This window comes from Pipra filicauda, unplaced genomic scaffold (genome assembly GCF_003945595.2).
Source record: "Pipra filicauda isolate LSUMZ 115617 unplaced genomic scaffold, ASM394559v2 scaffold326_size819446_pilon, whole genome shotgun sequence".
NCBI lineage: Eukaryota > Metazoa > Chordata > Aves > Passeriformes > Pipridae > Pipra > Pipra filicauda.
The window spans coordinates 25,557-51,968 of record NW_024104450.1 but is presented as its reverse complement, the minus strand read 5'-3'; the positions used below and the strand labels follow the sequence as shown (position 1 = coordinate 51,968).

At 45.0% G+C, this 26,412-nt stretch overlaps 3 protein-coding genes across 17 annotated transcripts in view; all 3 read left to right on the top strand.

Annotated features, from left to right (window-relative positions):
- Window positions 1–11,451, top strand: part of PGAP4 (post-GPI attachment to proteins GalNAc transferase 4) — a 29,950-nt gene extending 18,499 nt beyond the window's left edge. For all 15 annotated transcript variants that reach the window (XM_039383800.1, XM_039383802.1, XM_039383799.1 and 12 more), the window contains one exon: window positions 1,725–11,451. In XM_039383800.1, coding sequence (XP_039239734.1) covers window positions 1,854–3,041 — 1,188 coding nt within the window. In that variant the 5' untranslated portion in view covers window positions 1,725–1,853 and the 3' untranslated portion in view covers window positions 3,042–11,451. The remainder of the gene's footprint in view (window positions 1–1,724) is intronic.
- A 385-nt stretch (window positions 11,452–11,836) lies between these two features.
- On the top strand, window positions 11,837–21,672 carry ALDOB (aldolase, fructose-bisphosphate B). Its single transcript, XM_027714479.2, has 9 exons — window positions 11,837–11,931; window positions 18,139–18,260; window positions 18,544–18,755; window positions 19,270–19,324; window positions 19,477–19,637; window positions 19,837–19,920; window positions 20,390–20,564; window positions 20,703–20,902; window positions 21,158–21,672. Exons 2-9 carry the CDS (start codon window positions 18,149–18,151, stop codon window positions 21,251–21,253), a joined length of 1,095 nt encoding a protein of 364 aa, XP_027570280.1. The 5' UTR covers window positions 11,837–11,931; window positions 18,139–18,148; the 3' UTR covers window positions 21,254–21,672.
- Window positions 21,673–23,220: 1,548 nt separating this feature from the next.
- On the top strand, window positions 23,221–24,623 carry MRPL50 (mitochondrial ribosomal protein L50). Its single transcript, XM_027714482.2, has 2 exons — window positions 23,221–23,339; window positions 24,122–24,623. The coding sequence occupies exons 1-2, from the start codon at window positions 23,236–23,238 to the stop codon at window positions 24,516–24,518; spliced, it is 501 nt and encodes a 166-aa protein (XP_027570283.1). The 5' UTR covers window positions 23,221–23,235; the 3' UTR covers window positions 24,519–24,623.
- Window positions 24,624–26,412: the final 1,789 nt, after the last annotated feature.

The window sequence follows — 26,412 nt, the reverse complement described above, 5'->3', positions numbered from 1 at the left end:
CCTCATGACTTGGATTTCACAGCTGAAAGGCAGCCATCACCTTTAAGGCCTTTACGAGGTCCACTGGTACAATGCAATGCAGTGTCTGTGAAACAGGATTGTTTCACAATTGTTTCAAAAAGAAAAAAAAGCTATATGGGTGCAGATTCTCATGCATCAACATGTAAATTTGTTATTCCTATTTAATTACTCTAAATCTTTTCTTGAATCATAAGAGAGCACAACACTGACACCACAGTCTATTTAAGGATGCCTGTTCTCTATCAAATATTTGGAATAACTCCTGTATATTTTCCATTAATCTTGTTAAAAGGCCTTTCATAGAATGTTGTCACATTCCCATATGGCAATAGGAAAAGGTTCTCTGAATCATAAAACCAGCAAATCTGTGACTACAGTAATGAAGGCAGTTTTGAAGTTCCCCCAGTCAGATCCTGATCTGTCTCCTCCAAGTCATTTCTTGTACAAGATCCGTTTTTCTGAGACAGAAGAGAAAAGCCATGATTTCTTTCTACCCACCCAACATTGCTTAAGCTCCTTCAGATGACAGTGCAGAGGAGAACAAAGAATAACATTTTGGTCTAGGAGCACCACTTGATGATCAGAACTTGCTGAAGGCAAAAGGTAAAAGTCGGAGAAGCTCTCCACTGAAGACCCAGTGCACTCTGTCAGCTCGGTGGGGGGGTATGGATAACTCAGTTCAGAAGGAGAGGGAATAGAAATTAAAGGGAGAATGAAACAGCAGATTAAAAAGGGAGATTAGTGGCACAACAGAATTTATCTGAACAGCCTAATTACCCTGATTTTGTGTAAGCTTCTGACAGCCAGGCTGTCAGGTGTTCATGGCAGCCAGAGAAACAGAACAGAAAAGCCAAATGTGGCAAACTCTTAACTTTTGCAAAGGTAGATGTTTATTTAAAGTGTGTATCTGTACAAAAAATTTATATATTTATATGAATGTTTCAGTTTTAAATAAGAGGCATATACTTTTAAATAGCAAACTTTTAAATAAGAAATATGAGTCAGTGGCTCAATTGCAACATCTTGCTGTGCCTGTAGCAAGCCAGGGTGTAGCAAGCCAGGGTGTAGCAAGGAGGAGACATCTGAAAGAGACAGACAGGCACACAGGCACACACATTACACTTAGCATGTACATGGGCCCTTGGTGAAGTAAATTGGTGTCTTTGTTATCTGGCTTCACACTCCAGGGAGGAAAGTGAAAAAGCAGGCGCTTGTAAGTGTGTGAGCAACAGAAGGGAAGCATGTGTCATTCCAGAGATGTAAAAGTTTGTCTCTCAAATACATGCTAGGCTAAGACACAAGGGGTTTGGCTGTAGTTCTTGGCTGTAACACACATCTTACTGTGTCACTGTGACCAGAAAGTGGTATCTAAGTTCTCTGCCTTTAACAGGAAAGGATTTCCACACATCCTCCATTCACACTGTCTGTTGTTACGAGTTTGAAGCACAGTAACAAACACAACCAAGTCCTATCGAGCTAAGTTGGATCAGAGCTCCTACATGATGAAAAGGCCTTAGGGGCACTTTGCTGGAAACTAAGTTTGGCTCATCTATCCTAAACCTTCCAGGACTATTCTGTGATGCCCCCACCACAGGGGACTTCTAAAGGGCTGCGTATTTTGGCTTACTTAGTGACTAACCCCCTGCTTTCCATTTTCTCTGTCAGTTCCTATTTCAGTAACCATCATTTTTCTTCCTTTCTAGGCTTGGACAACTTGTGCAGGTTTGGCAGCCACTGCCCCAGTGATATCTTGCTATCCAGGGAGGAGCATGCACTGGAACTGAAGGATTGAGGGATGAACAGCACAGGAGTGCCCTCCTTCTGCAGCAGTTATGTTACACCAAGCCTGGCAGCTCTGTGGGAGGTGGTGCCGCTGGTCCAGCTCTGTTGTCCATCTTATCATGCTGACTGTGATGACGTTCGGGGTGGTTGCCCCTTTGATTTGCCACCGGCTCCTCCACTCCTATTTCTATTTGCGGCGCTGGCACCTGAACCCCATGAGCCAGGAGTTCCTGGAGCACAACCAGCAGGAGGGACAGGATGCCCTCCATTACTTTGAGAAGATGCAGATACCAAATGCCTCTGAGGCCTCTGGCAGTGATGCCTTCCAGCCCTTGCTGCTGATCACCATTATCACTGTGCAGAGGCGGTATGATTTCCACTACGTCCTGCAAGTGGCCTCCCGCTTCCACCGCCTCCTCCAGGAATGTGGTGCACACTGCCGGAGCCACCGCGTGCTCCTCTGCAACGTGGAGTCAGACCCCAGTAGCCATCAGGATGTCAGATTGCTGAGCAGCTTCTTTCCTATGGTCAGTCGTGACAGAACTGGAGAGAACCCTGACCCCAGAGTGAACCAGTTTGAGAAGGAGAAACAGGACTATGTCTTCTGCCTTGAGCAGTCCCTGTTATCATACAACCCACAGTACATCCTTATAGTGGAAGATGATGCTGTGCCAGAGAAAGAGATATTCTCTGTCCTGCAGCACCTCTTCTTGGCCCGGTTCTCCAAACCATATCTCAGAGATGCTCTTTACTTCAAGCTCTACCATCCTGAGCGGCTCCAGCACTACTTCAACCCGGAGCCCATGAGGATCCTGGAGTGGTTGGGCCTGGGCATGTTGCTGGGGCCGGTGCTGAGCTGTGTGTACTCATGGGCACTGGGGCGGCCCAGCCCCAGCTGGCTGCTCGTGCTGTTCTTTGCTCTGTACAGCATGGCCCTGTCGGAGCTGGTGGGGCGGCACTACCTGCTGGAGCTGCGCCGCCTGCACCCCGCGCTCTACAACGTGGTGCCAGTCACCGAGTGCTGCACCCCAGCTATGCTCTTCCCGGCTCCCTCTGCCCGGCGTGCCTTAGGTTACCTGCAGGGGCTGCACTGCCGGCAGGGATTTGCTAAGGACACTGCCCTCTACTCCCTGCTGTGGGCCAAGGGGGAGAACGCCTATGTGGTGGAACCCAATCTGGTCCGGCATGTGGGAATGTATTCCAGCCTCCGGCTGAACAGCAGCCCGAAGCTGCTGTGATCTGTGCATGCCTTTCCAGACGCAAAAGCCAGGGAACTTGCCACCGGGCAGAAGGGAAGTGTGCAAACTGGGATATTGTGCTGCTTGCACCGGGCTTCCTGTGCCTCCAAATGGACAAAGAATAACTCTCTTTAAAAAAAACCAAAACACAAAGGTCCTTAAGAAAATCAGCTTATATACATATAGATCCTATTTAATATATACCATGCATCACCTGGGAGGGGAGTGGATGATCCCAGCAGAAGGTGTGGGTTGCCCACTCTCCTTAACTGTTCTTAAAGAAAAGCTCTCACACCAACATGCACAGCTATCCTGCCTACTCTTCTGTACACTGATTACAAAATTTGCCTTAGGGCAACAGAAATGTGGGACAAAATGAATGTTTTAAATTTAAGCTAATGAGGAAGGGCAGGCCTTATTTCCTCATCCTTACTAAGGTCTGATCTCTGACCTCTGTCTGTTTCAAAGCTGTGGTTTTGAGCAGACCCTTCAAAAGCAGAGGTGGTTTACGGGAACTTCCCCGCAAATTCTGTCTGGATGCTTATAGTTTTATGAAGCCTCTATTAGTTACTGTTTCCCCCTGCAGATCCTATCTGCACCTCCACCCTTCCCATTCTTTTTGTTCAGACCAGAGGCTCTTAAAAATAAAGCCTCTGCTGCTCCATTAATTGTCAACTCTGAGGGTAGGAATAGGAAAACAGAATCGCATCCATTGGTGTTGCACAGACGGGTCACAAATGCACATTTTCGTTGATACACGACAGATGTTAATACACATAACAGGATTGATTCCTGTGCTGGTTGGTTTCATCACTAGTTGTAGTGAATCTAGCTCATTAAAGGAGGTCTTATCAGTCACTGATTGAACTTAGGTATTCAAGATTAATTTACCTTGCCTTCCTACCAGCACAGAGGCAAAGGAAAGATTAGATCAGGTGCTGCTGTTGTGCAGGATCCTTGTTCATTTTGGAGCTGTAATTCCCATCTCGGCCTGAGTGGTGCATTCACTGCTCCTGGCAGGAAGCAAAACACCTGCTATCTGTTATCTCTTCACAAAGACAGTTACCAATAGCACAGTACATCAAGAGGCCACTCTAATAGTGACCCATTAACTTTGTGTGCCCTGGTTGTTAGGCATTTGGATAGGTACTTTGTACCAGGGAGGTGGGCATGGTTAAATATAAAACCATGCAAGTGACAAAAGATCTCATACAGATTGAAAACAGGCAAAAACTGTTTATATCTAATGAAAAGCCCACCTTGGCTATAGTGGGCTTTGAATCAAATTCCACTTATATGTGGAATTTGGTTGAACTGCTTTTAAAACCTCATTCCTAGCTTTAGAGTGAACCACAGACAATATTTTTGTTGAGTTTAGTTGTTTGGGTTTTTTTATTTTGGTGATGGAAGAGCTCTGCTTTGAATTTTCTTCCTGCAGGTCTCTCCTAGGTGATTTATGCCTTAACAGGTCTGCTTATAGGTGTGAAAGACTTAAAACTCCTGAGAAATGAAACCAAAGAAAATATCTGTCAGGACACTGTGGGTACCAGTTACATAACACAAACACATAGTGCAGGTTAGCACAGAAATGGCATCAGAGCAGTGCTTTGCTCTCCCAATAATCAGATGGAATACTTTTAGGACAGCTTTGGAAATCAGAGGTAAGTAAAAACTGCTGGTGGATTTCATGTCATTCCAAAGGCAAAGCACCTCTCCTGCCAGAGGACGCTGGAAAAATGGCACAGGCAAAATTTCCAACTGCTGAAAACCCCGAGGATACCAAGGCAGATGGGCAAACCTCTTCTCAGGCTTTACACAGGGTCAGGATGACAGGATTTGAGTGTTGTCGTGTATTTATTTCACTAAGTGCCTGCATATGCAACTTGTTTCTGCATCTTCAGCTTTGAATGTTTCACTGCTGACACTCTTTTTCTCTTCACTCTTTTATATCTTTATGCTATACAAATCCAGGACAGTGCCCTGTTTTTTTCATGAGGGCCCATTCATATTCATTCTTGCAAAGATCTCACAGTAATGTACAATAAATGGGTCAGGGAATGAAAAAAGGAGGAGGGAAAAGAAACCAATTAACTATATACAGTTACTAAATGTTTTCATATGGAGAAATTATTTATCCATTTGTCTCAAAAGTTATTTTCCTTGTTTGTCCGGTAGTACTTTGTCATCCCAAAAGTCCAGGGGAGGTCAATAATTTCACTGAGCCTCAGAGCTGAAAATTGAGAACACAAATTTGAGGCATCCCTTCTAAACAAGAAGACAATTTTCAGGTCATAAGAGATGAGAGAAGTTGACTGGGAGACCAAACAATATGCAGAGGGCCTGGGGCTTGAACTTGCAAGTGTGAGAGTTTCAGATAAACCAGTTGAGAACAAACTCCTTTGCGCAAGAAGCAGGTTAATTCTTTATAGCCTTCTGGAATGATTTTCTTAAGTGCACAACTCACCTTCACAACAGAGGCGCTGCTTTTACTGAGCCTGCTGGGAGCTGTTTCTGAGTTACCGGTACTTGGGCAGTGCCCACCCTGCCAGTGGGGCATCTCAGGTAAGGGCTCCATCTGGTGCTGCTGCCTTTGACCTATCACAGGTAGAGTGATTTTTGTTCCTCTTTTCTGTGCCACAAGTCAGAGAAGTGTACATCACCCTCAGAACAGAAAATGGGAGGTTACTGTGAATTCTTAATTCCTGCTGGATTTTGTTCTGCAGTTCAGGCGAAAAATGCAGTTTCAAACACACAAAAGCCTTTTCCCTCTCTTTTCTACCAGGGGAGAGTGGAGCTGAGTTGCTGTATCACAGGCTATATAAGTTCAAAGCATAGCATTAGCTTTTTGAAATGTGGCCTTAAGATTTTGGGTTCATTCACTTTAAAACAGACTTAGTGACTGTTTTTTAAACAAACTGTCATTTTTCTTGGGTGTTGGTTTATTCCCAATAGTTTGGAGACTATTTTTGAACACAGCTACTACTGCTTCCACCAGAGGATTCTTTCTTGATGGGTCAGCAGCAGGACTCAAGGCTTTATTGTCCAAGACAAGTTATTAAATTAGACCAAAACTGCATTTGTTTCCAAGACATGTCCAACATAAGCATGATTCTGGCAGAATACAGGACATAAAATAACAGGTCTCTCTATTAGATTAGAAGCTCAAGAGGATTTTCTAGCTGCATTGAGAATCAGTGTCTTAGTGAGAAGACACTGCATTTGAAAAGAGAAGGGAAAAGCCTTCCTTCCAGAGGTGAGGAGCTGTGAATCACTAGATTGGGTATTTCAACAGCAATTTGTCTGGATGCAGGCTAATTTTTTTTTTTTTTAATAGTTATTTACAAGCAAACTTTCAACAAAATAAACAACCTTTCTAGTAAAACTCTGTTGTCCTTTCTGTTTGTATTCCTGACTGACAGATCCATCTTTCCTTACCAAATTTGACAAAGAAAGATACTTCCATGTTCATGCATCTGCACAGATGTAATAATTTTGATTCTACAGCCACACAGGTTGAAAAGGACCTATGAAGGTCCATGGTCCAATTCCACACTCAAAGCAGGTCTTATTAGAGCAGAGTCCTCATGCTCTTCTCCAATCGAGTACTGAGGCATTTTAGCAGGGACTTGAGATAAAATCGAGCTCTGAGAGCTGGAATTTAACCTTAGCTTACATTTGTATGGAGAGGGTACATATTTCACAAAATAAGAAAGGTAATTTTCTGTGGGAGACAGTTGTAGCTACAAAGGCATTGGCAGTTTCTCTCCCAAAGGCAGAGTTTTGTTTTGTGTTATTTCCACACCAGCTTTGCAGACATCGTATCCAAATTCAGCAGATGGCAGGGCCCAACCTGTGGTTCTGAATAATCTTCAGTAAAACACATCTGCAAAAAATGTAGAGAGAATTAGGTACTCTATGGTCTGTGCTTTCTCACTACATGTGTCTCTGTGCTGAAGAAACTTCATTCCCTCAGAGTGTCTGTCCTCCGGGAGAATCCACCCCATCAGCCACTTTATCCATGCACTTACAGGCCAAGCAACATCAATGTCCCTTTCCACAACTTTGTTCTTCATGGCAAGCTATGAATGCCACTTTTGCAGCTGTATAACAACAGTGATTTTTAAATGTTGATGATGAAAAATAAGACTTATATTTTATTGCCCTGTTACATAAACCTCTGGACAGCTGTGCCTACCTTCCCTTTGAATTTCTGCCACAGTATCCAGTGTTCCTGTAGCGGTGCAGAAACCACATCTACCATGGTCTTTTCAGCAGGCTGATTCATTCCAGACATCTCTTGGGGTTTGTGTTTTGCAAACTGTATGCGAATATTAACATGCAGCACCTGATTGTGCTTTTTGGGGGGGACTGTGTGCTGACTAGAGAAACAGGTAATAAACAGTTAAGTGTCTCCTTCTGCAGAAGCTAGTTGTTTGCCTACTTACTTTTTCAGAAACAAAAGTCAACAGAAAAGCACAGAGACCAGTGTCATCACAGCACTTACCTTCATGTCCTGTTACAGGTGGTTTGCAAAGCCCTGAAACGTTGCCTCAGGCAGCCCGATTTAAAGTCGTATCATGGTTTGCTATGCTCACTATTGAAATTATTACAAAGATTTGGGTTCTGATAACAGTGATGTTGTGTGCTTGCCTATTTTTCATTCCAAGTCATGGTGTTCATTGCAGCCTAGCTTTAAGTCACACAGAACGAAGAGGAAAGCAAAGCCTCCCTTGTTCAATCCCCTTGGTGGGCTCTGTGGGCATGATTCTGTTCTGCCCAGCAACCCCATATGCCCATGATGTTCATGTCTGTGGAGCCAAAAATACAGGGGAATTTCTTTCGGAGGGGTTAAGCCAGGCTCTCCACATTGGGGGTGAAGGCTGTAGGCGAGTGGGGAAAACAAACTACTTAATAAACAATACCTCTGATTAGATAGGGATGAACAAGCTGGACTTTGAGATAGTTGAGCAAGACTGCAGAGTACAGAAAACAGGAAACATCCAGCACAGTGTGGAGAAGTGGGCAGGAGACAGACTCAGCTTGGATTAGACTTTAACCCCATCACGCAGGCAGCAGCCTCTCGGGGCCACAGAGCCAGGTGTTTTTCATGTGGATGCATATGATTCTTGGACATGCTTCCAGCTCCCACTGTTTTTTTCCATTCCATTTCAATACCTTTTACAGGTCTGACCATGTCCAAAAGTGTTGATAAAGTTAAATAGTATTTCATTTACAGAGGGAAGCTTTAAGCTTTTAATTTTTCTCTTGGTGACCATGTCATTTCTGAAATTGCTTCATCCATTTCTTTCATTGTTCTTTCTCAGATATACTAGTTTGCCTCTCTTCCCATTTGCCTATTATTTGTTTTTAAAATGCTAGTTAATTTGAGTAATTAAACGCAAAAACAGTATCAGAATTATTCTGGTAGAACCAGACAGAAAAAAACACAATCTCCAACCTGGAAGAATATAAGCAATTCAAAACTTTTTACCTGTTGCCTTTAAACCAGACTTTCCATTGATTTTAATGTACTTTATCCAGCAAGACTTCACTCAAAATTTCAGTGCAGAACTGGCAGATCCTTTGACAGCAAGGCTGGATGTAAAAAGGATGGCAATTAAATTAACTTCTACTATGAAAACCTGGTACTTGCATTGTCAAACTCCAGAAAGCAAACCAACAAATTAAAGACCTAAGTAATAGCCCAAGCCATCTGTGAATACAGCTTTTGGTATTCTTTAACATTTTAAATGCATACTTCTGCCAACTTTCGTATGGTGATTTCATATGGAAAAGTCAACACCAGCAAAATTTCCAAGCCATTCAAACAGAAAATACACTTATGTTCTGCCATAGCTGTGAGAGAAAATGCCAGACATTTGTGTTTTAACTTTAGCAGTCTCTTTTATACCTAACTACTATTTTCTGTTTCATGCTATAAAAGGCACAACAATGAACATTTAAGCTCTTACTAGTTATGCATCTTGTTTGCAGTGATGTTTCAAACACAGATTTGAACAAGCTGTAAGGTTTTTTATATTGCAAGACAGTTTATATCAGCTTTCTCATGAACACATAAAAAAGCTATAATCTGTGCAGAAACTCCTCAGTCGCTGTATTTGGTTAGGTACGTGTATTTGGGGATGAGGAACCCCAGGGATGCATAGAAGACATGGTCCTTCCTCTGAAACTGAACTCCCACTGGCAACCCTGCAAACTGCAAAAGACAAACCCAAGGTACCACCACAATGGGTGGCAACATAAACAGCAATGAATGCTACAAAATGTATTTGTTTCACACTATTAAGGAGCCACTTTGTCACAAAGTGGTTACCTGGACCCCTCAACATTTGTCTGCATGGCATCTGCCTCTCTTTGCCTCTTGTTTCCTTGGTGTTCATGGCCACAAATCCAGTCTCTGTTCCCATAATGTCTGGGTATAGCCCCCTCTACTCACACCAGCAGACAGCCTTTGTCCAGCCACAGCCCTAGGGCTGCACCACCTTAGTCTGAAAAAGGCTTAAGCAGAAAAAGAAGCCATTAAAAAAATCAGTTGAGTCACTGGAAAGGTGAGTGAACTGGCAATACTGAGTTTAATCATGAACTCCATGACACAGGCTTGCAACTTGGATAATACACCATTTTTTTTCACAGAATGATTATTGCAGGCAATGATTTGTACTTTTTATGAACCAGGTTAGTTGTTTGGTTAAATGCAAGTACGCTGCATTCCCCTCACGACGCAAGCTTATTCCTCTTATCATTTAAGGATACACAATACCACTATAACCTAATTTTTAGAGCTACAAATATTGTATGATTACTTATGATGAAAGTATGTACTCTTTTCCATTTTAATATCACTGCAATTTCTGGTCACTGTCATGGGTCTGCATGCTAACAGGACCAAACCTTACAGTGACATCATCCAGCATAATTCCTCATTCTTGCCTGAAAAGGCTCCCATTCCTAAACTAAGTGGAAAAGTTAACCATCATGTCCACTCACCTTTTTATCTCCTCACTCCTCAAAATCTCTGCTAGGACCTGTAATCCTAGTGCTTGGAGTGCTGAGTGTTGGCTCAGAAGGTCTAGAAAGGCACATATCAGTAATTATCCGCCTGGAAAAAAGATATATATACTTCTGAAAGAGATAATAATGCAAAGTGGGCTGCAGGAGATTATCTAAAGTGGTTTCTAAATGTCAGACACTGATTTTTTTTTCAAGAAGACTCCCACAGATTTTCTCTAATAGGCTGTCAGATCGTATCACAGATGACACTGGGAAAGAAACACTTCCAAGTACTTTCGTCCTGTGACAGTTTCTACCAAACCAGGAGCGACAGGACTGAAATTCTGATTTTTTTCTGTGGCCCAGTATGACACCTTCTTGGTCTCAAGAGGGTCTTAGATACTGTATTTAATTAAAAATATTTTAATCTATATTGGATGCCTCTGTTGTGGTGGAGAAGCTTTAGTACATCATGGGTTTTGTCTTTCTGCTAGGATGGGAGAAATGGAATGTAAAGTGAACACTGTAAAGCAGGGAAGGCTTTATGTGCATGTTATGTGGCACAGCATTCTTCAGCAAAAAAGTATGGATCAGGAAGGACAACATTAAAGAAAACAAAGGAACACAAGCACAAGGCCTTCAGCTGGACTGCATTCTCAGCTTTTTCACTTTATGCTGACTGTCATAAAATGCTACTGCTGGCAGCATGCAAGTTGCTGAGATTGCCTACAAGTCCAGTAAAGGCTAAAGGTGTCACTGCATGAGCCAAACAAACTGAGAAACTACGTCATTCCCCAGGCAAACACTGGGTCTTTGTGGTAAAAATGTGCCAATGTCCAAGGTTGCTGTGTTGTTGCTGAGGGTATGATGTTTGCATAACAGTCCCTGCGCTGCTCTTCCCTCCAGGAAAACTGACCTGCAATATGGAATATGGGGGGAGAGAATAAAACAAATAATCAACCTCCCTGGGTCTGGGGAATAGCTGGAGCATGGTTTCATGTAAACTGGAGCGCTAATGCACTATTTATACAGCATCAGTATTTTTCACAGAAAAATTTTGCTAAGCAACTGAGAAGTTTGTATGTCATTGCCATGTGGGTGGATGTTTCAATGGAATTTTGGTGGAAAATTTGGCTTGCAGTTGTGCACCTCAATGTGGGCATATTTTGTCTGATGACCATCATTCTCACGCATACACTGGGTTACAGAACATCAGAGCTTGCTGTTTTATTAACCCTGATGCTGTAGCATCACATGTTGCCTTTCCACATACTAACTGGAAAAGGAAAATATGTTTCCATGCTAAATTTTCCAGTGAGGAAGAGCAGTGTAACACTTATGAAGCCACAGAAATGATACCAGCTCATGCCAATTAAAGATCTGTTGCATTGTTTCTGTATTTTGTTTTCTACTCTTCCTTCCTGCACTGAGTAGTTTCCTAAGTATAAGCTTTCAAAAGATCTAAACCTAAACACAAAGCTATGCCCAAGATCCCTGTAAACAATTTCCATGGTTCCTCTTGCACTTCTTTTCAGTCTGTTTTAGGAGGAGGAGGAATAATTTGAAATAACTGGAAAACACCTCCATTTCAGTGCATGGTAAATGGCCTTATATATACACAGGGGAGGGAAAAGGGAAGGAACAGCAGGAGAATGACCAGGTCCCATTGGAGGTGTGTGGTGGTGGTCTGATAGCCAACGACAGACATCGAGCAGTGACACCTCCCCAGTCAGGCTGGGGAGGGAGGAGGGACAATGAAGGAGAGGGGGTGGGAAGCTGTCAAGAATTTTATAAAAGTTAGTGTTAGAAGGACTGGGTATCTTTGCCTGCAAACACCTCACCAGAAGCTTGTAGCAGCAGAGGCACTGCCTACAAAAAAGTAAGTATAATAATTTAGTTTCTAAACTGTAAAGGTGGTATGTATATCAGCAGCTGAGACCTGGCATGTTTATCTACACTGGGCTTGGAAAGTTGTTTTGATGTTGTTTTTACTTTTTTGTTCCAGGAACAGCTTGTAAGAATTAAGCACTCAGCCATTCTGCAGTGGTCTTCCAAAGTGACCTATTTGTTGCTAACACTGGCTTTCTGACTTAGCTTAGTCACTCAGAACTCCTGGAATAAGTGAATCCTTAGTCTAAGGGGACTAGAGCAATATCATACCTGCATTGCTTTCTGTTGCTTTGTTTTGTATTTGGTTTATGCTTGTGGCATACCCAAATTTATGTTTTGCAAGGAGAATAGAGAATGACTGCAGAAGGCAGCTGGTCCTGACAGGCACCAGTGCTGACAGAAGTGTAATTATGTTGTGTTCATTGTGCAGCTTCTTCTGAAGCATTAGTGCAGTAGTGTGGATAAGATCCTTTGGCAGGGGGGTGTAGGATGGTCTGCAGTGCAGGAAAACAAAACCTGCTTTTGCATTAGGCTGTAACCTCTCCAGCTGTGAACAGACAGCTTCAGGAAATTGTTCAACCAGTAAAAATCCTCACTGAGTCTGTGATCCTCCATCACATTCTCAACATGTGCCTACAACCCAAAACTACTTTTAGCCCACTTGAGACCCTCGCCACTTCCCCCGCCAAGACTGCAATTCTCATGCAAGTCTGACATCATTTTATTACCTTCTCTGAGAAGAGCCCAGCCCTGAAATGGGGGTACATTTGCTCAGAACTTGAGTGTGGCTCTGAGGCTAACATGGGAGTCAGGACAGGAGATAGGATGTTGAACCAAGGTCCCTAGACAGAACTTGAAGATAGTAAAAAAGAATTCACCGAAGAGAGCGAAAAACAACCAGGCAGTTTACCATCAAATATGCTCCAAAGGACCTATTGAGATGGTGAAATAAGTATGTCAATCAAAAACATTTGTCCCTTTCTCTAGGTGACAGAAGTCTAAGTATCTCTTTTTGTCCCTTACCCTTGAGACTTTTTAGAACCCAGAAATGAAATTTTGCTATACTAAAACCATCACTGTTAATGCAAAGATGATGGGGGAAACATCCTGTTCTTTCCTCAGAGCTCCTTCCTACATACAGGAGGCACTGCTTCTACTTCGACTCCTGAAGCAGGTACTCACAGAGAGTCACAGGGTAATTCAGGATGAAAGGGACACCAGAAGGTCTGCAATCCCACCACCTCCTGCCCAAAGTAGGGTTAGACATGAGGTGAGACCAAGGTGTTCAGGGCTTTATTCAGATGTGCCTTGGCAACCTTCAAGGATGGAGACACCACAGCCTCCTTTTCAATCTGCTCCATTGCTTGGCTGTCCTAACAGTGAAAATTTTTTCTTCATATCCAGTCCAAATCTCTCTAGTTTCAGCTTATGCCTGTTGTCTCTCACTGTCCCTGCACATGCCACTGTGAAGAGCCTGTCTCTGCCTCTGCAATCACCAGTCTGTAGGTGCTGGGGACTGCTGAGAGGTCCCCCCGAAGCCATCGCTGTCTGAGGCTGAACTGGACCCATCTCTGCAGACTTCTCACAGAGCAAGTGCTGCAGCCCCCAACCCTCTTGGTGGCACGTGTTGAACTGACTTGCTTCAGTTTGTCATGTCTTTCCTGTACTGCAGGGACCCAACACTGGAGGCAGTACCCAAGTGTAATCTAAAGAGTGCTGAGCCAAGGGGGATAACCCCTGTCCTCCTCTAGGCTGGACTCCTGCTCACATAGGATGCTTGGGCCCTTGTTGCTGGCCCCCTGTTCAGCTCAGTGACTGACACGGCCCTGGGCCATCCCCAAAGAGCTGTTCCCCCATCCCACTAGTCCTGGAGGGATTGCTGCCAGGGCTCTGTGCCCCAGGCAGTGACTGGGCATTTGTCCTGACTGGACTTCATGAAGCTCCTGTTGGCCTCTTCCTTCCCCCATCCAGGTTCCTCTGGATGGCTACCCATCAAACAAGTGTATCCATGAGTCCTGCCAGTTTGGTGTCATCTGCAGGTTGGATAAGGATGTGCTCTCTCAGCAGGATGGGGCCAGGTTTGCCCAGCAACTCATACCCACCTGTTTTCACAGTGCCCGAGTAACCAGACTTACTGAGGAACAGCTCTTTAATGGAGGTCCACAGAGAAGTGAGGCCAGTAACTTGATTTATCCACTGCAATGAGAATACAAGGTGCCTAACCCATTACATGTCTGTCTCTCCCAAGCATACAAGTGTAAAAGAGGAGTAAATCCAGTCAGGTCAACACTGAGCCTACATGAAACAGGCTAAACTTTTGAATACTCTTCATTCTCCCTATCAACTGTATTTATCCATTTATATGTTCCACATCTGCTTCTTCAAACCCTGCTCCTTGGAAGCAGAGTCTTTTGTGTGCACAGTTTGTATTGCTGACTGTCAGAGATGGAGACACCACAGCCTCTCTCTTTATTAGTAATTGATCAGGAAAAGCTACATGCATGAGATACAAACTGTAGTTTGAGAGTTTGGTCCTGCACTTTTGGAACCAATTTTATAAGAGATGGCAATGAAGAGACCCAAGAAAAAAATTTACAGATTCTGATCCAACCTTTCCCATCTGCAAACCAGGACTCAGGTGAGGTTTTTTGTAAGATTAGAAGATGTCACTTGAACTGTTTGGAAAGAAAAGACACCAATGGAGTATTAATGTTTCTAAGATGACCAGAAGGTAAAATGTAACATTGTTCCTTCTGCTTTTTGTCTTGACTATGCTCTTTGGGTCTCAATATTATCAGGATACAGTGCTTGTGCTGATATCCATGAAGATACTTCCCCTCCTCCTTTATGGTAACTGAGTAAAGCATGAGATTTCATGAGTAAATATTTACTTTTACAACTGTTCTATCCCCTTTCCCCTACCCTCACCTCCTGCTGGCCACGAGCTGGGGACTGAACAAAACTTTGATTGCTTAATGAGCTGCTGGAACCTGACAAACACTCCAGGTAGCCACAAAACTGGTTTGTTTTTTATTTGGTTTTGTGGTTTGGTTTTGTTTTGCATTCTGCGTAGTTTTACTGTTTTGTAGGCTTTTTTCTTCTAATTTTAGAAAAAGCTATGTAAGCAGTTACTACAAAGAGAATGCATCGTATTAATGCAATGTAAAATCAACATGAAATCACTTGAGCTTCTGACACTTAGCCCACAGCCTAAAATGGGTAAATAAAAACAAAAATTCTTGGAAAACTTTAGTGGTGGGACAACTCCTATGTATTGTTACTGATATCACAGCTCATTTGAGCTTTTTTCTTCCTGGAAAAGTTGACAAATTAAACAGATAAATAAGGCAAATGGACAAATTTGTTCTTAGAAGACTGAAATGAGCTGTGCAGCTCTGGCAGCCTAGGCACAACTGTTTTTCCTCAGGACCTGTGAGGTGACATATCCAGCTCTTTAAGGGGAGACGTTAATGTTTCTGTGGATGTGCTAGGAGCTTGCTCTTTACAGGGTAGCTGTATGAAACATTACTGAAGTGTAAGGCTTCTCCACTCCCCTTTAAATGCTCAGAGCAGGACCTTACAGCAGAGACACCCTTTTTGAATCCAACCATGAAGATCCTCAGAAATTATGCTCCTCATGAAAGAATCACAGCAAAACAAAATCCTAAATCAAGGGGACTTAAACATTCTGCACCTTTGAGCTATTATTAGGTTTACAATTGCTCTTTTGCTCTCATTTCTCCATCATTTCAGCTAGAAACATTGTGCCTTTTATTCATCCTTGCAGCTCAGCAGGGTAGCTGGAAACCACTCACCAAAGCCTTAAAGATAATTTTGGGGAGACTTTTGGCAAAATTCCACCTACTCCTTCACACTCAATGAGATCCTTGCATAGAAACTGGAACTAATCTGCTGTCTTCCAATTCATCCTTGTGGAACTACACTGTATGGTTTCAGCTTCTCAGAGTACTCACTTGGAGCAGCATTATTTGCTGAAAGCTTGTATTTCTGTACTTCTGTGCTTTGCAGGCTGGCTTCGAGTGATAACTGTCTCTTTGTTATCTTTAGGGAAACACTGGAAATAAGTAAGAAAGAGCAGACATTAGGCTCACTGTTTATTGCATTGCTGGAAAGAAAATGTGCCCACAATAACATGACTAGAGCAACTGGTGGTCTTCCAGTTCAGGTACAGGGATTAAAGATTACCTGGATACACCCCCTGGTGCTGCAGCACAGCTCCAAACTGCAACTCTAAAATCCCACCCCTGCTTTAGAGATTCATTAACTTTGACCTTGGACAAGATCGTACTTTTGCCAGGTCACAATTTTCCAGTCTTTTCCACAGATACTGTGAACCACTGGAGTGATTCCTCATCATTTTGCAAAACCACTTATTTAACAGTACAGTGGTTTTACCTGAAGTGCTCACCACCCAACTATTACAGTAATCATAACAACAAGCCAATTTCCTCTTTGAGACATATCTGACACAGACAGCAGGTGAATGATAAGGAGGGTTATAGGTGAACTGAAGTAGCTATGCAGCATAAACCACAACTTTTCAAGTTCTTCTGAGGGGGCTGAACAGGCTGAGAGCTGGGAGTGATGGAGCAGCGGTCAGCACAGTAGAAGGATGTTTCCCAGAGCTCTGGGCACAGGCAGATACACAAAGAGAGGGGCTCAGATGAGCTTGCTTCTGCAGGAACACAGCAAGAAGACATTTCAGCCCTTGGGGAGGGAGAGAACTTTCCCTCATTTGACTCAGTCTTCATCACGCTCTCCTTCAACTCCCCTCTAAACCTGGAATGACTCACCTTTGATAATCTGCATAGGAAAAATTCTGGTCTCAGCTCACAAAAAGGTAAAGACATCTGTACACTGCATCTGGCTGGTCTGTACTGGCAGACAATGCCATTTGAATCTTGCATGATTACATTTCCAAAGTATCTTCAGCTATGAATCAGAGACATGGATTTGTAGCTGCCACCTGACTTGTGATGGCATGGTTGCCAGAAAATGTTGGCACCATTTGACATGCTGTACAGAACTCTGTACCCTATCATGAGTAGCAGACAGATTGTTTATCGTTTCTCCCCATTCTGCCTTTCAGCAGGAAGAACAAGGCAAGGATTCCCTGGTGACATAGCATCTGTTTGCAGGGAAAGAGGAAGTAGGACTTGGCTGCCTAATGCTTATATAGGGAGAAATATGTGCTGGCCATCTCTGTTGAAATGGGAAATGGCATGTTCTCACTCATCTCTCGGCTGACTTTGGGAGTAGAAAATGCAGACAGTGTCCAGAGCCCTACCCTTTTGGAAGAAAACTTGATATTGGTGATCTTTTGTACTATTGGGGATCTTTTTGTTTTTAATTATTCACCTTGTGGATTTAGCACCCACTGACAAAAACATGAGTGTTGCTTTAGCTATCACATCTAATAAATTGAAGGAAGAGAGTCTTTCTGGTTTGGGCTCACAGGCTTATACACACAGAAAAGTAACTTGGACTATTTAGATGACACTAGAAACTGTAATTTAATGGCATATAATCAAAACTTTAATAGGGCCAAGAATTTTGTCATATCAGGACAGAATTTGGGATTTCATATGCTGGGTATCTGCAGCTGGTAAGCCTCTGCCACAGCTGAAAAGATAGAAAAGAGGAGTGAATCCTTCTAAGCCCCTAGATCTTCTATAGAGGAAGCAATTAACTGCAGTTCTGAAAGCAGCCGTGGGGAGGAGAAACACAGAGCAAAGCAGGAGGGTGATGATGGAAAATCAACTACTGACAACACAGGACAGAAAATGGGAGAGGGACAATGTTAGGAAATGTGTAAAGTAAGCGATGGAATAATTGGCATTCTACTTATGGGAACCAAGAAGTGTCCAGAGTCAGCAGTTTGCATACTTGTTACTTGGTGCATGTTTTTATTACAGACTGACCTTCCTTTATTCTCTCAGCAAATCCAGGTAAAACACAGAGTCTTTCCCACTTTGGCTATGGAAGGATGTGGCAGGATGTGGCTCCCACACTTCTCTCTTCTGGTTTTGCCAGACACACCAAGCCAAGAAGAACTGAAATGGATTTCTGGGCATATTGCTTAAGATAACATGGACCAGACAAGCACCAAGAGCCCTCCAGTGGGGTCTCTGATTCACAGTCTCCCCCAGCTGGTAACAGTAATTCTCTTTCACAGATAAGTCAACATGACCCACCAGTTCCCAGCGCTGACTCCAGAGCAGAAGAAAGCTCTTTCAGACACTGCTCAGCGGATTGTGGCTTCAGGAAAGGGGATCCTAGCTGCAGATGAATCAGTGGGTTAGTTCTGCTTATCAATCAGTTAGCAGCACCCAAGAATTTTTCCTTTTAATTTTGCTGCATGTTTGAAACCAGTGAAGTAAATGAAAGACCCTTAAAAACTGAGCAGTTGTCTGAGCAGAAATAGCCAGTCTGGGCTGCAGCTGTGACAACAAAAGCTTACAAACTGTGGGTTGGGAAGGGAAGCTCTAAATCAAGATGCAGTTCCTTACTACACACTGGGACCAAGAGGAGGCCAGCCAAGCCTGAATCCTCTTGGTCTGGCCATTGTCCACCTCACTAGGTACCATGGGGAACAGGCTGCAGAGGATCAATGTGGAGAACACAGAGGAGAACCGCCGAGCTTTTAGAGAGATCCTCTTCTCTTCAGACACTTCCATCAACCAGAGCATTGGGGGAGTCATCCTCTTCCACGAGACTCTCTACCAGAAAGACAGCAGTGGAAAGCCATTCCCAGCACTCATCAAGGAAAAAGGCATTGTGGTGGGAATAAAGGTGAGTACCTGTATTGGCCTGACTGGCATCATAACCCAAACCCTGTTTGAAGAGAAAATTTATATATGGAGCTGCACTGTCTCCTGAGAAACACTTTTTTTTGGTGTGTAGTTTGTTTTAAAATGACTAGAAGATCTCGACCACCATTCTCTGCGTTGCTTTTGTGCACATTTGCATTAGACACAGGAACTTTTCATACACCAGCTCCCATTTACTCACCATTCACTACAAATAAGTCCCTCCATGCAGTAACCCAAATCCAGTTCTTTCTGCATCTAACAGAGCTTTCAAGCTATTGTCTTCTGCCATCTACACACTGCCCCTTCCTCTGATCCAGCTCACTCCTTTTCTTCACCTTTGCTCCAGCATTTCCCTCCTTTGCATCCTGAGGATGTTCAGCCCCCCACTTTACTCACAATCAGCCTGCAAAGGCAGACTAGCCATGGATAAGAAGATGAGGAGGAGACTTATTCCCACTTCTCTGTAACGCTTCCTCTTTTTCTGATCTCCACAGCTGGATAAAGGCACAGCACCTCTAGCAGGAACAAATGGAGAAACCACTATCCAAGGTAAGGAGAGATCTAAGGAGCCTAAGCTACAACCTGTGCAGCAAAAGCCATGGGGTGACTCCCCTGAGGCGCAGCCTTGGCTGGTGCCAAGGCACTAGTCAGAGCTCTGAGCTGAAGAACAGCTCTCAGAGGAGCTCTGTTCCCCCCTGCAGGGCTGGATGGGCTGGCTGAGCGCTGTGCTCAGTACAAGAAGGACGGTGCTGACTTTGCCAAGTGGCGTGCGGTGCTCAAGATCACCAGCACAACACCCTCCCAGCTTGCCATCCAGGAGAATGCTAACACCTTGGCACGCTACGCCAGCATCTGCCAGCAGGTACCTGCCCTCCAGCAACCTGAGGTGCTGCTGCCCCTTCTCACTGTTCTCTGTGATGACACACTAGAAAGGAGGATCTCTGTGAGGGTTTGGGGAAGGACGAGGAGGAAGGACAGCATGGGAGGAAGAAATACCACCAAACAACAAGAACAGTTTTTCTTCCATAGCCCTAAAGATTTCCCTGTCTTCCTTTTCTTAGCATGGCTTGGTGCCCATCGTGGAGCCAGAAATCCTGCCTGATGGAGACCACGATCTCCAGCGCTGCCAGTATGTCACAGAAAAGGTAAGGGATTCCTTCCCCCTCACAAAGATAAACTTTGTGCAGTTTGTGCTCACAGAGCTGAAAGAGATTTGACCAAAAAGGGACTTCATAACTGCACCACAAATATGAGCTGCTTACAGACAACTAATGAGTTAATAGCACATGCAAGAGTATAATCCATGCTTTTGGACTTCCACTGGACTGATGATATAAGCATCCTCAACCTCAAAAAAGATGGATCAGGAGCAAAACCAAGTACTGCAGTTTCAGTACCTCAGTTTGCAGGGACAAATCTAGTAAATATGAAGAGTGGTATCCTGGTCATCTCAAAAGCAGTGGTATCTCCACAACTGCAACCCCTGAGATAAATTACACATCAGAAAGCAGAATCCCATTTGATTTTGTAACATTCCCAAAGAATAAACTGTCCTGCAGCTGGCTGAGGTAAAGGTTTGAGCAGAGGTCTGTATTCAATCCCCCTGTTTTCCAGGTTCTGGCTGCCGTCTACAAGGCCCTGAATGATCACCACGTGTACCTGGAAGGGACTCTGCTGAAACCCAACATGGTCATGGCTGGGCATTCCTGCTCCAAGAAGTACACGCCTCAGGATATTGCCGTGGCAACTGTCACTACCCTCCTCCGTACTGTTCCTGCCGCTGTTCCCGGTGATTCCTGACTCATTCCTATGTTTCCATTCCCACTGTCACTCTTGCTGGCCCTGCTCCTACCTCTGGTGTGCAAAGCTCAGGGGTTGAGATGGCTGGAGCAGTCCATTTCTAAGCCTCCAAACCTCCTTCTTGCAGGGATCTGCTTCCTGTCTGGAGGCCAGAGCGAAGAGGAGGCTTCTGTCAACCTGAACGCCATGAACCAGTCCGCTCTGCCTAAGCCTTGGAAACTGACCTTTTCCTACGGGAGGGCCCTGCAGGCCTCTGCCCTGGCTGCATGGCTAGGCAAAAGCGAGAACAAGAAGGCAGCACAGGAGGCCTTCCGCAAGCGGGCGCAGGTAAAAGGCTCCCCCCTCCGGTAGCGGGAAGAGCTGCTCCCCATGAAGGGAGACCTGCTGTCACCTTCCAAAGGCTACTCGTGGTCCCTCTCCTCCTGGTGCTTCACATTCACCAGGGGTGTTACTCTATTGTTTCTGCCTTGGTTAATTGCTTGATTATTTCTTACTTGGTTGCTCCCACTGGTTACTCTTTGCATACCTGCTGTTCTTATGCCACACTGACTGTTTTCCCCCTCCTTTTGCTTTCTTTTTCAGATTAACAGTTTGGCTTGCAGGGGACAGTATGTCCTGTCTGGGAAGACTGACACAGCTGCCACGCAGTCACTTTTCACTGCCGGCTACACCTACTGAAAGTGCAGGAGCCTTCCTTCCTCCTGTCCCTTCTCACAAGGTGGAAGGTGTTCAGAAATGAAAGAAAAACATAGAAATCTAATTTCCCTTTACCCTACACCAAGCTGGAGATAAAATGGATAAGATTTCTCTCCGCCCTTCACTCCCACAATTTACCAAGGGGATATTCTTGTTTCGTTTGCACATTCCAAGGAAAGGGAATTCTTTCCGAACAGCAAACAACAGCTGCCAATGAGTCATGAACCCACTCTCCTCCCCAGTCTGATACTCAGTCCCTGGAATAATAGGCAGATTAAGTAGTTCCCTGGCAATTCAAACACACACCCTTGCCTATTACCACATTTTGCAGCCAAAATCTTGAATTATAAAACCTGACTCTGTATTCAATCATGGCAATAAAACAGTAATTGAAAAACTAATCTCTACCTCACAATTCTTCTTTTTTTTAATAAACTTTATAGTGTTTGTCATGCATATTGTGTCTTTGCAAAGATTAAAAAAAAAGTGTTACAGCTGGTGAGTTTGGGAAACCCAGAGGATATCAAAGGGGAATAATCCAATAGTGACACAGCTGCAGATGTTAATCCTGCTGAACAAAGGCACAAAAAAACTTGAGAGGTGTACAAGGGACTCAGGCCACAGACAAACAACTCTTCCTTCAGAAGCTTCTCGTGTCCCTGGAGAGTCATGGTTGGTGGGATGAGGCTGCACCAGGGTTGCACAGGTTGGGTCAAGGCTGTAAAAAGACTGTTTTTCCAGTGGCATTTGTCACAATAATTAACATCAAACATGCAGGAAGGCATCTTGGCCTGCCCTGTTGGTGTAGCTTGGATAATCAGGCTGATGTTACAGGCTCACTGTTTGACCCTAGGCCTGTTGCTGTGTCCCTGTTAAAGATACAAGATTTGTGAACTAAAGTACAATTAGATGATTGTCATGAAAAAAAAAAGAAAACAAAAAAAAAAAAAAAAAAAAAAAAAAAAAAGGGCATAAGTGGCAAAAACAGCAGACCAGGGTTATAGAAGAGCACTCTCCTGGATGCACACTACACCAATCAACAGTGAGGCCTTGGAGCAGCCCCCCAAACATCCAGGGCCAGGCTTCCCAGAGGAGCTCCAGACCCTCTAGGGTCATCCCACTCTGCTGGCTGCTCCTCCTGGCCACAGGCACTCCCTGTTCCTGCCTACAACTGGGAAAACATGTAAAAATCACTGTCCTGTAAACACTTCCTGCTGTCCTCTGTGTCAGTAACCTGTCACAGGGGCAATAAACAGCCAAACTCCTTCACGTGGATCCAACCACTGAGTAATTAATGCTTGATTTAGACTGTCCTGACGGTGAATGAAGAGCAAAAACTTGCCAAAAAAACTCCCCAAAGGCCAACACCAGCATCAGGAATGACATCCCTTTACTGGCTTGGCTGTGGTTGTGCCTTCACACACGCAGGCTCAGTGAAACCTCTGCTCCCCACAAGCAGCATCCTGCTGATCCTTTGATCCGTGCATCACGGGATCAACCACGGAACGGTTTGCACTGGAATCTGTATCTATTTTTCCAACCAGATACAGATAAAACCCCTCTGCCGTGGGCAGGGACACCTTCCACTAGACCAGGTTGCTCCAACTTGTCTGTGGACACTTCCAGTGGTGGGGCATCCACAGCTTCTATGGGCATCCTGTGCCAGCAGCTCACCACTCTCACAGGGAAGAATTCCTTCCTAATCTCCCCTCTTTTAATTTAAAGCCGTCTCCACTTTTTCTGTCACGATCTGCTCGTGTAAAAATCCCCTCTCCCTCTCTGTTACAAGCCCACATGAAGCACTGGGAGGCCGCAGAAAGGTCTCCCCGGAGCTTTCTCCCGGTGGGAGCCGAGACCTCCGAGACACCCCCGCGCTGAGGGGGCGGCCATGGGACTACATTTCCCGTGAGGCTTTGCGTGGTGCGGCGGCAGGTCGTCACTGCGGTGGCGGCGGCGGAAGGAGCATGGCGGCGGTGCGGGCGCTGAGGGCAGCGGGGCCGGCGCTGAGGGCAGCGGGGCGGCCCGGGCTGGGCCCCGCGGGGCTCAGAGCCTTCTGGGGTGTCCGCAGGTACCGCAGGGCACCAGGGGGTGGCATCTGAACCTTTCGCGGGCCGTGGAGGTGCTGGAGGGGCCTTGGTCTTACACTCCCCCCCACCGAGCGCGTCCCTCGGGGTTGTGTCCAGGCAGCTCTAGGATGTTTTTAGGGAAGGAGATCCAGCAGGTTCTATGGGAATTAAGCGCCCATCGAGGCGCACTGCTGGCGGGCGGACGTGGTGGTGGTGGTGGTGGTGCAGGGTTGGAGTCTAGTGCTGTCACCTGCTTTTTGTTAGGGGTGGGAAAGGAGGGATTTCACGGGAATGTAAAATGGTAGTTCCTGTGCAGCGTTTTAGGTGAGACCATGCGTGGATTGTTGACTAGAGTGCGGCATATAAGCAAGTCAAGTTTTGTAGTTAAAACTAGCGATGAATATTTTTTTTTTTTTTTGGTACCTGGGCACTGATTTTTTTTTTCTGTAGTAGTGGTTATTTTCTGTTATCCCTTTTGTTTAATTAATATTTTTTTTATTCACATCAGATTAGAAAACGCAGTGGTAACTGGGAAGACAAGTAATTACTCTGATTAAAGTGTTTCCACACAGCCCAGTGAGATAAGGTGGGTGGGCGAGTGGTGGCTCTGCAGAGGGAGCCTGTGTGGTGAGCAGCCTTTGGGGAAAACCGCCAAACCCTGTCTGGTTTTGTCCCTCATGGATAAGGACACTGTCTGGCTTGAGCCTGCTTTAAAACACCTTGAACAGAATAGCACTCTGAGCCAGCCCAGAGGTTGAAAACGCTTCTTTTCTGGTGCCAACAGGAAGGAGGAGAAAGAAGTGGAAGTGGAAGCGGGGATCTCTGAGAAGGAGGAGAGGAGCAAGCCCAGCCTGCTGTGCCCCCCGCCGCGCAGCCGGAGTTACCTCCCCCCGCAGGACCTCCAGGGCCGCCTTGAGTCCCATGTAAGGGAGGTTTTTGGGTCCTCCCTCCCCCAAGACTGGGAGCAGACGCCCCTGCAGGAGAACAGGCTGAAGTTCCGGCTGCTGGCACGGCTGGCGGTGGAGCTGGGACACGCTGTGCCCAACTCCCAGCTCCACCTGATGCGCTGCGCCCGGGATGTGCTGGGTTTTTACCGCACCCCCATAAAGGATGTGACCAAGTTCGATGAACTCGTGGCCGCAGAGCTGCCACCGAACCTGAAGATCATCTGGAAGCAGTGAGTCCCACCATGGACCTTTCCTGCAGAGCAGCGGCAGAGCCACTTCTTCGCAGTGAAACGTGTGAATTTCACTAATAAAAGTTCTCTGAGTCGTGCTCGGGTTTTTCACCGTTGTCTGTTCTGCCCTTTTTTCCCTGCAGACCAGGAGTGTGGGCACTGCCAGCTGCTCCCTTGCATCTCTGGTTCCAATGGGGATAAACAGGGGGGACCAACTCCACAGTTCCTGCCCTGCACCTGGTCTTGGCTGGGGTAGAGGTAACTTTCTTCCCAGGGGCTGGTGTGGGGCTGTGTTTTGGATTCGTGCTGATGCAGAACACAGGGTTGATAATATAGAGATGTTTTTGTTATTGCTGAGCAGGGCTTGTACAGACATAACACCTTTTTGTTTTCCACGCTGGGGAAGAGGCTGGGGTTCATTGGAGGTTGGGAGGAGACACAGCCAGGACAGGTGATCCAAATGGCCAAAGGGATATTCCAGACCATAAGACATCATGCTCAGTGCATAAAGTGGGGGAAAAAAGGAGGAAGGGAACGAAGTTTGGAGTGATGGTGTTTGTCTTCCCAAGTAACCACTGCTCTCCTGGAGATGGCTGAATACCTGCCTGCCCATGGGAAGCAGGGAATTAATTCCTTATTTTGCTTTGCCTGTGTGTGTGGCTTTTCTTTTACCTATTAAAGTGTCTTTATCTCAACCCACAGGGTTCCCAGCTTTTACCCTTCCAATTCTCTCCCTGATCCCACTGGTGGGGGAGTGAGCAAAGGGTTGACTGGGGCTGGGCTGGCTGGGGTTCAACCTGTACAACCTCCTAAACTTGTCTTCAGTTCTGAGCTGTATGATGGGGTTTTTCTGTATGCATTTGGGCTGTGTCAGGAACCACATCCACCTCTGCCACCATGACCAGCAGGGCTGACAAACCTGGGGAAGGAGAGGGAAGGTGAGCCATCCTTATTTTTTTTTGTCCTTGAGATTAAAAATAAGAGCCTGTCACCAATAAGGTTTGTAAAAGCTATTACAGGTGTCATCTTAAAGTGAAACTGCTTGTGCTGCTCAAAATTGCTACATGAAAATAGGGCCAAGTAAAATTGTGAGATCTCTTAACTCAGTAATAGTGAACTCTCCAACAGCCCTATAAAAACACCTGCCATCAAAGCACCTTGTTGAATTCTTCAGTGTCTGTTAAAAACCCTATTTTTTAATTTTTGTGTCTCCTCCTAATAGTTGTTAGTTTTTCTTATATGTTACCTGTATGTTTAGTTTTTCTTCCCATCTCACTGATGATGCAGGTCTGCTGTTAATCAGAGGAGGCAAGCAGAAAAGTGAGGAAGACAATAAAATAAATACAACAGTCTGAGAAATCTGTGGTACTTCATGAATTTTGATGAAACAGGTTGTTTCCAATGAGGTTAGAGTCTGTATGTGTGATTTTTTTTTTTTCTGGGAATGATCCAGAAATGTCCTGGTTACAACACTCACTGCCCTCAACCCTTGCTCCCCCAGTTTCTTTCAGCAGACACCCCAAGCACACTCAGGCTTTTGTGTGTCACAGTGCTCAGTTTCTTGACTGAGCAAACTTCCTAAGTTCTCCCTTCTTCTCACAGCTCTGAAGAAGGTTAAGAAACCCATTCTTTTCTCCTTTTGGCTTTTGGGGATCTACAGAATAGTAAAAGTGTAGTGCTACATGTTCCATTGTGGGGTGAATGTGAGTGAGCTGGGGATGTTTCACTGGTCACTGTGGAAGGCTGAAGGTTCCCAAATCCCTCCCCTGCAGCTTATGGGAAACCACACTGTGACAACTGGCTAAATGTGTGTCATCCTGGCTGCTTCAGAGACTGTTTGGCAACAATAAATTATTTTTTTCATGAAACTATGTCTTCCTCCCACCAAAACCCAGAGA